The 14,045-nt window shown below is 38.8% G+C and overlaps 1 protein-coding gene across 2 annotated transcripts in view; it reads left to right on the forward strand.

Annotated features, from left to right (window-relative positions):
- kcnn4 (potassium intermediate/small conductance calcium-activated channel, subfamily N, member 4) overlaps positions 1-14,045 on the forward strand; it is a 49,289-nt gene that overhangs the window by 10,306 nt on the left and 24,938 nt on the right. For both annotated transcript variants that reach the window (XM_046846661.1, XM_046846660.1), the window contains exon 2: positions 5,069-5,164. In XM_046846661.1, the coding sequence (XP_046702617.1) occupies positions 5,069-5,164 (96 nt within the window). The remainder of the gene's footprint in view (positions 1-5,068; positions 5,165-14,045) is intronic.

A 14,045-nucleotide genomic window follows, 5' to 3' on the forward strand; every position in this document is an offset into this window, starting at 1 on the left:
ACACTAATAAAGCCAAGCACAAACATGGTTGGTGAAATTATGGGCAAGCAATACAGACTCTTAGTGCATCAGCAAACCGCTCTGCCTTGAAGATTTTCCTAATTGTTCTGTACTCTCTCTGAGATTTGTTGTCCAGGTTCTTAAATTGTTAAATGAATCCATTAAAACTTCCATTTACATCACCACTAGTTACTCATAATTGATGATTACATAGTTGCACATTATCTCACAGTAACACACACACAAACAAACACACAGTAATTGTAAAAGAATGGAAAACTGTTTTGCTGATAATGAGTTAGTGGAGTTTTCTTTACTCCAGCATGGCACATCTTGGATTTAGGCATTAGTCATTTTCAACTCATTGACTATAAAGCTAAAATTGTATCTGCAAATGAAAATTTACATTTTTTATTCATGCAAAGATTGTCATGCAAGGTTAGATGGCTGCAAGTGCAAATAAAGAAACAGTTTATTCATATAAACACCAAGGCAAGCAATCAAAAACGAAACAAACTGAAAAATGGGAAACCCGCCCAGGTCAGGCGATTACTTGAACCAGACTGTGAGAAAGACAAAAAAACAAACGAGACGTGATAACTGGAAAATTTAAACTATAAAAAACGGCTAATAACTGAATGCAATAATTTGTGGACACTATATGCAAACACAAGGGTATATACATAGCACAGAAATAACCAGGTCATGGAAGGAGGTGAAACCATCGTCTCCAGGCATGAGCAGGTCATTAGAGGCCACCTCATTGACCTCAGGTATGAGCAGTTTTCGGGAGGCCGCCTCATCGGCTTTATGCAAGGACAAGTCTTGGAAGGGTGCTTCGGCATTGACAAAACTTTTGTGGCCACTTCTTTGGCCTCAGGCATGGACAGGTCTTAAAGACTGCGTTGTAGGTCTTCAGGCATGAGCAGGTCTTGGGAGGTCACCTTGTCGGCCGCATGGGTGAGCTCAGCAGCAGAGGTCTACATGTTGACAAGTTGAAGCTTCTTGTTGAAACAAAAGTGAGCTAAGGTTGCCAGGTTAACCTCAGGGTAGAGCTCTACGTGAAAGACTGGGTTGAGCACGGTGGCTGAGATCATCAGGTTGACCTCAGGCCAGTGCTTGTCATTGGTGGCTGTATGTCAAGCTCAGGGGTGAGTTCTACAGAATTGGTTTCTACCTAAATGGTATATTACACTTTTCTATAATTAATATTTTTACATTATAATGTGATTTTGATGATTTTAATACAAATACAAACAAATCTATAAATGTACAGATGTTGAACCTTATTTTCATTGAAAAATCCTCCCTTAGCATCTATAACAGCCTTACATACTCTTGGCATCTGGACAGTTGATTTCTCCAAACATTCAGGTGAAATACTTGGCCAATCCTCTTGTCAAACTTGCCAAAGTTGTGAACTCGACCTTGTGATTCAGTTAATTCCAGAGCAGTTTGAAGGATTTAGGTGTGGTGACTGGGCAGGTCATTCCTTGATAGATAAGATTCAAGCCGAGCTAAATACGTTTACAGAGCTTAGACATATGCTTCAGGTCATTGTCTTGCTGTATGGTGAAGTTGGTGCCAATTAGCTGCAGTCCAGCAGAACTGCATGGTGTTAAAGAATGAGCCATGTTGGTTCACTATTTAACCCACATGTATATAATGAATTATCATGTTCTCCAAATCTAAACAGAAATTTGTCATGTGGAACATCAAATAGCTTTATGCATTTCATCCAAAATCTACTGTTCTTGCCTAAGGTGACCCTTGGCAGTTAAATTATCTAGTTTGTTGCACATAAACAAAAATAACATGGATGTATGTCTCAACAATGATAAAAGATTAAAGTTTTTCCAAACTTTTGACAGTCAAAACTCTTTCACCTTGTGTGTTATAAATATGGCAACTCATAAGGTCTTTGCTTTGCAGAAAATAAACAGCATATTGGAAGTTAAAGCTGCTTATTCGGCAGCACTCACATATACATGATAGCATGATCTCGTCTTGCACTATCTTGAACCCTAAATTCCAAACATGCACTTGAAGTGTGATGAATAACATGCCACTAGGATCATTCTATAAATACAGGGGCTAAAAATCATATGAATGTATCAGATGAATATTGACATATTGACAGTATTGGTACTGACTGCAAATCTATGCATGTACACAATATATAGCTAAAAGTTTGTGGACACCTTCTCATCAAAGTATTATGTGTTTTTTGATCATCTGATTTCAGATTTCATTTTGCTGTTATAATCACCTTTCTGGGAAATCTTTCCATTAGGTTTGACTTATTCAGCTATAAGAGCGTTAGTGAGATCAGGTACTGCTGGTGATCAGGGTCAGTGTTCCATTCCAATGGTGTTTAGTAGGTTTGGGTCAGGGGTGTGATGGTCAGGTGTCCAAAAACCATATTGTGTATGAATATAGTAATATTTTTGGATACATTCGGAATAAGGAACTAAAATCTTAATACATTTGGCTAGCATCTCAATAAATTAAAATATCATTAAAAAGGTGATGTATGTTAATAATTCAATACAAAAAGTGAAACTCGTATTACATTTTTTTTTTTATTGGTTTTAAATAATATGCTAATTTTCTGAAATACTAAATTTTGGGTTTTTATTAGCTGTAAGCCATAATCACCAAAATTAAAAGAAATAAACACTTGAAATAATTAAATTTCTGTGTGATGCATCTATATAATGAGTTTCACTTTTTTTCTATTGAATTACTAAAATAAATCAACTTTTTAATAATATTCTAATTCATTGAGATGCAACCGTATATGATGCTGTTATAACCAAAACATCATTTTTGATTATAAGGCTGATGCGATTCATCTGAGGCCAATGCATAGCCAACAATACAATACAGTAAAGATATATATGATACAATTCACCCCTATTACGATGCAGTGCGATCCCATTTCCATTTGATTTAATAGAATTCGATTCAATGCATTACGATGCAATGGACAAAATATGGTGCTATGCAATTAAATATGGTACAGACTTCTAAGACATGGCCCCTTCCACAAACAGGCCTTTGCAGCGCAAGGAAGATGCAGCTCTACCTCTGCCATGTTAATCTGTATTTTATGTGACTTTCAGAACAAGCCTCGGTCTCTGTAGTGTTGTGATACGTCATATTTACGTTGCAGCAGTGGTGCTGAGAGAACGCGCTTGAGAAACAGTTTAGCGGAGAGAAAAAAGAGACAGAATCTACATATAAATTATTGGTCACAAATGGTAAAAACAATGCATCGCCATCCAAATGCCAACTTGTATCCGATGCACACTTTTTTGAATCAACGCATTAGATGCGAATCGGTGAATCTTAAAATCTTATATAACTTAAGTTGTAAAATCCTCTGCTTTTACAACTTTGCTTCTAAACCTATCCCTTTAAGATTTTTTAATCTTTTTTTAATGTACAATTGAAAATTCTTACTCTTTCATGAGCATTAAACTTTTAGGTACAATTCTATTCTTCACATAAAAAAAAAATATTTGGGTGTTTTTTTTATTTCCTCATCTTTTAAGTTTGAGTGATACTGATAAGGAACAACAATATAAAGCAGAATTATCAAAGCGTTAAAAACGTACAGCACGATTGTAAAAAGAGAACAATCGCGATCGGAAAATTTAATGGAGACAGATTTTGCCAGCTGATGAATAACATCTTCGGCTTGTTCTTTTTGTAATATATTAGCAATGCTTTAAAGGGTAAGTGAAGTCCAGTACCATAGATTTAGCTCATTATAACAATGTCTAATGTGCCACTCACTCATTAAGTTCTTCCATTTCATGAGAGTTAATGATGCTATTTTTGAATGTACAACCCAGGCAACTTTTCCAGGAATGTTCCTTCCACTGGTCAGCTTATGGCTGCAGTAATGGTTGCAAATGTGTTCGAAACTAATCATCCATCATATAAGTTAATGACAAGCCAACCAAGGAAAGAACATGCAAAAAAGTCACCTGGGTGATACCATGACAGCATGACATCAATAAACGTAGTTGTTCGAGCAGACAAGTACTGCATAATAAAAAAAAACATAAAACCTTTTACATTTTATCAGTCCAATTCCAATTTCAGAATCTCAGGTGAATTTGGCTTCAGCATTACTTTTACTAGGTCTAACAAATGCTATCTTCACAATTCGACAAATATGCCAGTTTCCTTCACAATTTCTTACCGTCCTACAAGTTTTATTTCAAATGTAATTTCTAAAACCTGTAGTAGTTCATAACGATGGTGTGAAAAACATACATATGCTTTTATGAACTGTGCTGTCTGGAATTTTTAGTGCCAGGACTGGTGCATTGTACCTGTACATACATGTACATTATTAACAACCTCAGCATAAAAGAAATCCTCCAGACATTTTTTAATTAACTTTTATTTATCACATTCTTCATTCTGATACTTTAGGCTGTATGATGATGGCATATGTAGTTTGGATTTCCAGTAAATTTGTTTGAATTGAGCCTACATGTATGTTCTGTAAATCTGTACCACTCTAGTAGGAATATAAGTAAGATACAATAGTTGTAGCTGTCCCTCTTGACAGATTGAGGTGATCTGGAAAGGGCTTAGGCAAGTCTGTTGGGTTGCGGTGGTGTTTGGAGGAAGTATTAGCGTGTTTTACTTTGTTGACAGTGGTGGCTTTTATTAACGCAGAGCGGGCATTGTCTAGCAGTGGCTTTAGCCACACAGTCCACAGTCCACATATGTGGTCATGTCCCACATATGTGTACATTAGGACAATATACTGTAGAAATATCATCTTATGGTAAGAAAATATATCACATAGAATGTATTCTTTTAATTAAAGTCTAGATAATTATGCTTCTATTAAAGAAATCACTGTTTTAAATCTGTTTTAAGGACATATTATTTAAGTATTGAAAAATAGATGCAAACACCTTACCATTTTATAAATATATATAAAAAAATTGAATTAATACAGGGCTAATGCCTCAACCATGCTCATTATGTGTTTGTTCTAATGATATGTTTTTATCTTTCTCTTGTGTGCTTTTTTCCCCAGGGCTCCATCTATGCCCTCTGCATAAATTGCCTCATCAGTTTCTCCACTGGCTGTCTGCTAATCCTAATCATTGCCTTCCATTATAAAGACATTCGGGTGAGTTCTTCCATATCTCTTAACTCTTTTGTGAGAAACATGCAGTGAATCCTTGAAAAAGGTCTTTATTGTGACACTAAGATACTTCTTTTTTTGCTATAGTACTTTTAGCCTAACGTACTCCAAGCCTGCAAAAGAGAAATAATGCTGTGAAGATTTTCATTACCAGTAGAATTTCCGTTCATTTGAAAAGGAAAATCAAATGTACCTTTCTACCAACACAAAAGTTCATGTGGCATTTCCTGTTGAAAGAAGAATCTTGTTGGGTGACAGCATCAATAATTTTTAAAGGGCTTGTATATTGCATTTTTATATCTGTGCAGGCATTCAAAGGTTGTTGCTTATGAATATCAGTATAGAGATATTAATGCAAGTCACTGAGGCACATTGCACATTGGTGCCTTGATGAGCTGGTGTTTTATTTTTGTCAGTGGTGTAATCATAGTCAGTGGACACAGCAGGTCAGTGGTAAATGATATTATAACATAATACTTCAGACCGTCTCACAAAATCTGTTATTGACTCACACTTCTATTACTATTTGAAGCACATGGGTTACTGGGAGAAACCATGCACTTTTTTAGCATAGTATTTTTTTCACTAAGAGTTTTAACAAGAATCCAATATATTGTATGTTTTTTTTAAGTTGAAATTTAAAATATAAAATGTTTTTTACTTATGTTAATAGAAGTAGTAGCAGAAAAATATAATATTGCATGGGAATTTGCACAAGTACCTGTTACAAATTAAAAAAAAATAATTATGGTGATTTCTCTTAGCATCAATGATGCATGTACATGCAGTTATGTATGTGCATAAGACTTTCCTGGCAGTTTTATATTACATTCAAATATGGTTTCGAAATTTATAAATTTTACGTTAAAAAGCAGTCACCTTTTGTTAATGAATGTGAACTGATTGCTATATTGCAATGCATTAACCAAAACAATAAAAAAATGTATTCATTTAAGTACAAATAAAATGAAAATTAATCAGTTTAAAAGAAACTGAGTACTAGAGAAAGGGGTCAATGGTTAAGGCCTTAAGCCTTTAACTTGAAAGCATTCTTGTCAATGTATGATCAAAAAGTATAGAAAATGGCACTAATGAGTCCCAATCCATGATGTAATTCAGGTGCTATGGCCTTCAGGTGCATGAAGGTAAATCACATTAGACCTTCTGTAGTTAAATTAAAAATAACAAAGCGGTCACTTAGAGGTTAACTGTTTTACCATGACTGTGTAATTTAGAATGTCATTATCATGAGAAAGTGATCTGTGTGTGCAGCCCCGAGATAAGCAAGTAAGTAGTGTTGCTCTTTATCTGGTATATTGTTACTGTGTATACGTGTAATTGCACAGGCCAAGATAGAACAACCCACTGCTGTACAGAATCAACATTTATATTATCTTCTTTATATTTATTAAGCATTGTCCAGTAGATATGTTCTTGTTGCTATACAAAATGTCACGTTGTAAAAGAAAGAAAGAAATAATATTAAAAACATAAAAATGTATTATAATAATAATAATAATAATAGTCATAGATTTCTGCTTCATTTTAAATATTTAATTACATGTTGTGTCTGATGAAGCAGACCAAGACATAAGCTTTTTTCCAGATGACATCTACTCCCCACCTGATATTTGGTTCCCACAGTACTCATTTATAATTTGAAGAGAGTCCAAGATTTCAGGAATATGTTCTATAAATTTTGTCTTGGCTAGATAAATCCTTATGCAGTACAGACAGTGTACTGGAAACTGTGTTATATATATATATATATATATATATATATATATATATATATATATATATATATATATATATCTTCCTACTTAGAAATTGAGCCACATTTAGAATACACAGGCAAAAGTACTTTGGAGCATTTCTCGAATCATTCTTAATATTTGCAAACCATTAAGTGCATTCTCAAAACAATTTATACAAACAGCACAAAACATTAGATTTCTTGCAAAAGCATGAACTTTTCTCAAAATCCTTGGTTCCCTTTCAGGAACTTGAGCTGCATCGAAACGTTTTGGGAACGCGCCCGAGTGTTCACGCTCTGAAGTAACTTGTGTAATCAGTCAAAAATTTGACGCTGGCCATCACTGGCGGGGTGACATCATGACCAGAAAGTATAAAACACACATGAAGTGAAGCAGTGCCAGCTTCTGTTTGTTCATGAAGCACTCTGTGTGTTGTGTTGTCTGTCAGTTGTTTGTCTAAAATTAAACGAAAAAAGAAAGCAAACAAAAAAAGTCAAGCACACTTGTGTGTGGCTTGATTGGGAGTGGAGCACGCTAAGTCGATTCTCGAGGGAGCCGACTGCGCTCATTGTGCTCGCATGTCTTTGCGCTCCCGCTGGGCAATCTTTGAGGAGGTTGCCCTAACTCTTTGTGGCTCTGGCCCTGTTTTTGCCGAGGCAGAGCGTCGTGCCAGCTCTTGGGGTCAAATGGACAATTGGCTCAAATGGACCTTGGAGGATTAGGTGTCTCAAATGGACAAAAAAGCTTAAATGGACCTTGGAGAGGGTTTTGAGACGGGCTTGGCCCTATTTCCAACCTCACCTGCTCGGTCCAGCGCTCGCTTGCAGGCTTCGAAAGCACACCTTTCGGTGGATTCTTCCTCCTAAGATGAGCACATGCAGCTCCGCCTCTCTTCCCCTGAGGGGGGTTTTGCTCTCTGCAAAACCAAAGTCGAGCTTATGGAGGTTGTGACACGTGCCATTGCCAAGCTTGATAAAACTTGGCCGGCTCATGAGCAGAAAGTGCCTTCATCCAATAACCTGGATGAGCTCTTTCTGACACCCGTGTCGCAACCTCTGCGTCGGGGTCTTCCATTCTTTCCCAACCTGCACACCGAGATGTCTAGGTCATGGGCTAAGCCTTTTTCGGCCCGCCCCTTTACCCCCAGCTTGACGGTGTATTCTTACTTAAGACCCCGACACTCCCACAAAGCCCCTACGTAATACGTCGCCGCTCGTGGATAAAGCTTATGTACCTCAGGTATGACATAGTACTGTCCCCTCTGGTTCTTACCTACTTCTCCAGCCCTGCTGGGGCTGGACGCCATGGCTTGGGCGTAACCGAGGCTGCATCTGTTTGCCTTTCTCCCATCACGCAGCTTCCAGGAGTTCTGGAGAAAGTTCGCCGGGACGGAGTCCACCTCCTACTGGTAGCTCCATGGTGGTCACGCAAACCATGGTTTGCGGACCTGGTAGCTCTCCTCCAGCACCCTCTATGGGAGATTCCTCTGAGGAGGGATCTCCTTTCCCAGCATGGGAGCGCTATATTTCACCCCCGCCCGATTGGCTCAGTGCTGGATTTCCTCAGGGGCAGTTCACCAAGCTCCATCCAGCCTGAAAGTCTATGGGTTCACCATTTCGGCTTATTACGCCCCCTTAGCAGGGCAATCTCTGGGCAGAGACCCTATGGTAGCACGTTTTCTTCGCAGCACCAGCCTCTGGTACAACCTAGAGTGCCTAGGTAGGACCTGGCTGTCGTTTTGGGGGCTCTGTTTGAGCCCCCCTTCGAGCCTCTAGACAAGGCATCTTGAAGGCACCTTTCCATCAAAACCACGTTCTTGTTGGCCATCTGCCAAGAGAGTAGGGGACTTGCAGGCCCTTTCGGTGGCCCCCTCTTTCCTGAAGTTTACCTCGGGTATGGCCAGTGCCTTCCTGTACCCCTGAACAGGTTACATCCCCAAGGTGCCCTTGGTCGTCCCACACGTAAGGTTACAGGCATTCTATTCTCTTCTGCTCCAGGCCCTAGACCAGGAAAAAATTAACTGATATGCTCACTGGACACTCATTACTTAACGTGACGATCTTGTTTGTGAAAAATGACATAGGAATTAAAGTGACAAAGGTTCATTGATACAAATAATTACTGTTGAGAGATGAACGTCTCTAGGTTAGGTATGTAACCTTAGTTCCCTGAGGGAACGAGATGCTTTGTCGAAACGTTTCGGGAACACACCCGAGTGTTCACGCTCTAAAATAATGTGTGTAATCAGTCAAAAATTGGACGTTGGCCATCACTGGTGGGGTGACGTCACGACCAGGAAGTATAAAACGCACATGGAGTGTTCTCATTCAGGTTTTCGAGCTGTGTCGAAAACGAAACCAGTCCCTGCATAGTGTGTATGTTCAAACACAACTAGAGGAGGACAGGAGTGGCACTGCGGTCCAGGTTATAGAACCACACAAAGGTCAGTGGGGTGGACCAACCCGCAGCATTACAAATGTCTTGTAGGGGTACTCCAGAGGACCAAGCGTTTGAGACAGCCACACTCCAAGTGGAGTGAGCTCTGACCCCGAAAGGAGCGGTGAGACCAGAGGACTCGTAGGATGGTGTGATGGCATCAATGATCCACCTGCTCAGAGCTCAGAGTCCACAGGACAGGTCCTTGGAGGAAGACTGATCAGCTGCTTGTCTGCTACGGCTCTCCCAGGAGAGGCCTCCCTGCTCATAAGCAGACTCTGAGCAGGTGGATCATTGATGCCACAGCTCGAAAACCTGAATGGGAACACTCCATGTGCGTTTTATACTTCCTGGTCGTGACGTCACCCCACCAGTGATGGCCAACGTCCAATTTTTGACTGATTACACACATTATTTTAGAGCGTGAACACTCGGGTGTGTTCCCGAAACGTTTCGACAAAGCGTCTCGTTCCCTCAGGGAACTAGGGTTACATACCTAACCTAGAGACGTTCATCCCTTAACAGTAATTATTTGTGTCAATGAACCTTTGTCACTTTAATTCCTATGTCATTGTTCACAAACAAGATCGTCACGTTAAGTAATGTTGTCAGTATGACAGCGCACAATTTTAAGATTTCTTGATATAAACTACAGTTTGGGTTACGGTGAGTGAAAATGCACAAAATTTGACCTGATTCTGTATAGCATCTATGAATATCAGCAGCACAAATTCATTTATTTGATAGCATATTTGATTTCTATTGATTGCAAGAGACCGAACAGGATTCACACTTTACTTTACTGTACTAGTGTTGGTTCATTTCTTGGTTGATTGTAATTCTTTGTTTTGCTCTGTCTGTATTTGCTTGCAAATTGAAGGTTCACAAGATTCACCTTTGACCTGTTTTATAGAACTAGTTGATTATTGGTTGATCTGATGCCATACACTATCCTTTATTATTGACATTCAAGATTCATCTGCACAATTTATCAGTTAAAAAAATATTGTCCAAAAAAATGTTGAATAGAAATTTAGAAACAGATTCTGACAACTGGTTTACAGTTATTCTTAGTTGCTTTGGATCAGATCAGATCAGATCAGATCAGAAATGAAATTCTCAAAACTACTTGTTCAACCTCCACATCATTTAGTTATTTGTGATCATCATAAGAACATTTATTGTTGCTTTGATGAAATTGCGACTGCGACTGTATACAGTTGTATGCTGTTTCCTACATTATCAGTTGTTTGTCATATTGATCAAAATATATTATACTGGTTTCACCAAATAGGCTTAAACCCCCAAAACATCTCAACATCAGTTCATTGCATAAATCATTGAATGCAAAATGGTTAAACCAGTTGTCATCATCTGTCATCTAAAATTTCAATTAAAGTTTTTTGTAAATGTGAGTTGAATTGATCAATTGTGCAGATGAATCTTGAATGTCCCTAATGAGCGAGAGTGTATAGCATCAGATCAACCAATTATCAACTAGTTCTTTAAAATAGGTCAAAGGTGAATCTTGTTAACATTCAATTTTAAGAGTTTTTTCAGACAGAGCAAAACATAAAATTACAAATTTTGAAAATGGACAAACAACCAAGAAATGAACGAGGGGGTACAGCCCACAAGAGCTGCAGTTTTGGAGATGCTCTGACCCAGTCGTCTAGCCATCATAATTTGGCCCCAGTCAAACTCACTTAAATTCTTACCCTTGACTATTTTTCCTTCTAACACATCAGCTTTGAGGACAAAATGTTTACTTGCTGCCTAATATATCCAACCCACTAGCAGGTGCCATGATGAAAAGATAATCAGTGTTATTCACTTCACCGCTCACAATGTTACAATGCCATAATGTTGTGCCTGTTAGATGTAATCAGAACAGCTAAAAACCCCATAGAGACAGCACAAACCTAATTGGCACAGTGCAGAGCTGACCACCACAAAGATTTTAACTCTCACAATTTTTACTTTTAAATTCTGTAAAGCTGGTTATATGGGTATAATGTGTAGTAGTTGTTGTAAAGTCAAACTTTACAAATAATTAAATTGCACAAGGAAAATTATCATAATATGTTCACAAACTGTATCACCAGGTTACATCTTTGGCCTGTAAAAAAAATAGTAAGTGAACCACTCAAGAATCTGTAATAAATAGACTTTTGGTGTCACCCAGTTGAGAATGGGTTCCATTTTGGTTCCTCTCAAGGGTTTTATTCCTTATACCATCTAATGGATTGTTTCCTTGCCACTTTTGGCATTAAGGATAAACTTATATATTATTTTTGCTGGAAAGCTGCTATAGGAAAAAGATAATTGGAAAAAGGCAGAAATGTTATTAAATATTGAAAAAATAACACCTTTTTATAAAGGAGAGTCAGGTTACAAACCTGCAATGCTATAATTACCCTGTTTTAAATGTGAGCAAATTTGGAGGCTCGCAAGTATATTTGCTTTTTTGGCATCTTCATTATTCACGTATTTGCCAAAGATCTATTCCAGATTCTAAACAAATATGACCAAATATCAGACGGACTAAAATCATATTGTTTCATAGCAGATTTAGTAGTACTATTAGCCTGATCGTAATATTGAATCGTTGCCTCAAGAAGCAAAGAATAGTCTGAGGTTGACAAAATATTATTGCACTAAGTTTTAAAAAGGCACTAGATTTCTTCCCATTTTTATTTATGTATGCAGCACGATACTACAAATTTTACTTGTGTCCCATTCCATCAATTATAAAGCAGTCTGCTGGCATACCCAGCCTTAATGTGCAAGCTCAGGAGATCAGGTAAGCCAGACTGTCAAGACAGTCAAGACTCACTTAGACTTCTTAAAACTGATTCATCATTAGCATATTTTAGGTAAGCTGCTAACAATGCTTTCATCTTGTCTGTGGTTGTAATCACACAGACACGCCTCCAGACAAGCTCAATTATGCCAACACACCTTTATAACGATTCAACATAGCAGGTCTCACCACAGTCCTATAAACTTTCTGTTTTTTACTCTTGCAGATATCCTTCTATCACAAATCACTACTGTCACTTTTCTCCACCCACTCCACTCTGCCTGCACTTTTTTATTCACTTCTCTAACACACTCTCAATTACATTGCACAGTTGACCGTAGGTACTTAAACTTATCCACATTTTCCACCTCTTCTTCCTGCAACCACATCAATTCACTGCCATCCCTCTCATTCACACACATGTACTCTCTTACTCCCACTGACATTCATTCCTCTTCTCTCCAGCGCATACCTTCACCTCTCCAGACTTCTCTCAACCTGCTTCCTACTCTCACCACAAATCACAAAATCAGAGCCGATCTTTGATGCAATCCAACCTCCACCTTAAACCAGTCTGTCGTTCCTACTGCACACTTCACTGTTGTCACACTGTCCTCATACATGTCCTGCCCCACCCTCACATACTTCTCTGCCACACCTGACTCATAAAAATACCACAACTCCTCCCTCTCCACCCTGTCCTACACTTTCTCTAGTTCCACTAACCCACAATGCAACTCCCTCTGACCTTCTCTATACTTCTCCATCAACATTTGAAAGGCAAACAATGCATCTGTGGTGTTCTTCTTCTGCATGAAATCATACTGTTGCTCACAGATGGTCACCTCTTCTCTCAGCCTGGCTTCCATTACTCTTTCCCAAAACTTCATAATGTGACTGATCAACTTTATTCCCCTGTAGTTACTGCAGGTCTGCACATTTCCCTTATTCCTTAAAAACCGGTACCAGCACACTCCTTCTCCATTCCTCAGGCATCCTCTCACCTTCCAAAACCCTGTTTAACAATCTGGTTAAAAACTCACTGCCATCTCACCTAAACATCTTCATGCTTCTAACGGTATGTCATCTGGTCCAACCGACTTTCCACTCTTCATTCTCTTAAACGCTGCTCTCACTTCCGCCTTACTAATCCTTTCCACTTCCTACGTCACCAACTCCACACCACCCAACCTTCTCTCTCTCTCTCTCTCTCTCTCTCTCTCTCTCTCTCTCTCTCTCTCTCTCTCTCCCTCATTTTCCTTCTTCATCAGCTGCTCAAAATACTTTCTCTATCTTCTCAACACACTCTCCTCACTATTCAACACATTTCCATCTCCATCCTTAATTGCTCTAACTTGAAGCACATCCTTCCCAGCTCGGTCCCTCTGCCTGGCCACTTGGTATAAATCCGTTTGTCCTTCCTTAGTGTTCAGCTTCACATACAGCTCATATGAATTTCCCTTTGCTTTTGCCACATCCCTCTTTACCTCCTGCCACATCTCCATGTACTCCTGCCTACTTTTCTCATCTCTCTGTCGATCACAATTCTTTCTCCTTCTTTCCTTTCTTCTTTCTCTTTCTCCTTATGCTTTACTGCACCTCCTCATTCCACCACCACATCTCTTTGTCTTCTTTTCTCTTTCTAGATGTCACAGCAAGTACCTTTTTAACTGTCTTCCTGATCACTTCTGCAGTAGTTGCCCAATCATCCAGCACCTCCTCACCACCACCAAGCCCCTGTCTGACCTCTTCCCTGAATGTCACACCACAGTCATCCTCCTATAGGTTCCACCATCTTATTCTTTTTTTTAGTCTTCACCCTCCTCTTTTTCTTTACCTCTAAAGACTTCCTACAACCCACCATCCGATG

The sequence above is a fragment of the Silurus meridionalis genome, chromosome 4, assembly GCF_014805685.1.
Source record: "Silurus meridionalis isolate SWU-2019-XX chromosome 4, ASM1480568v1, whole genome shotgun sequence".
Lineage (NCBI taxonomy): Eukaryota > Metazoa > Chordata > Actinopteri > Siluriformes > Siluridae > Silurus > Silurus meridionalis.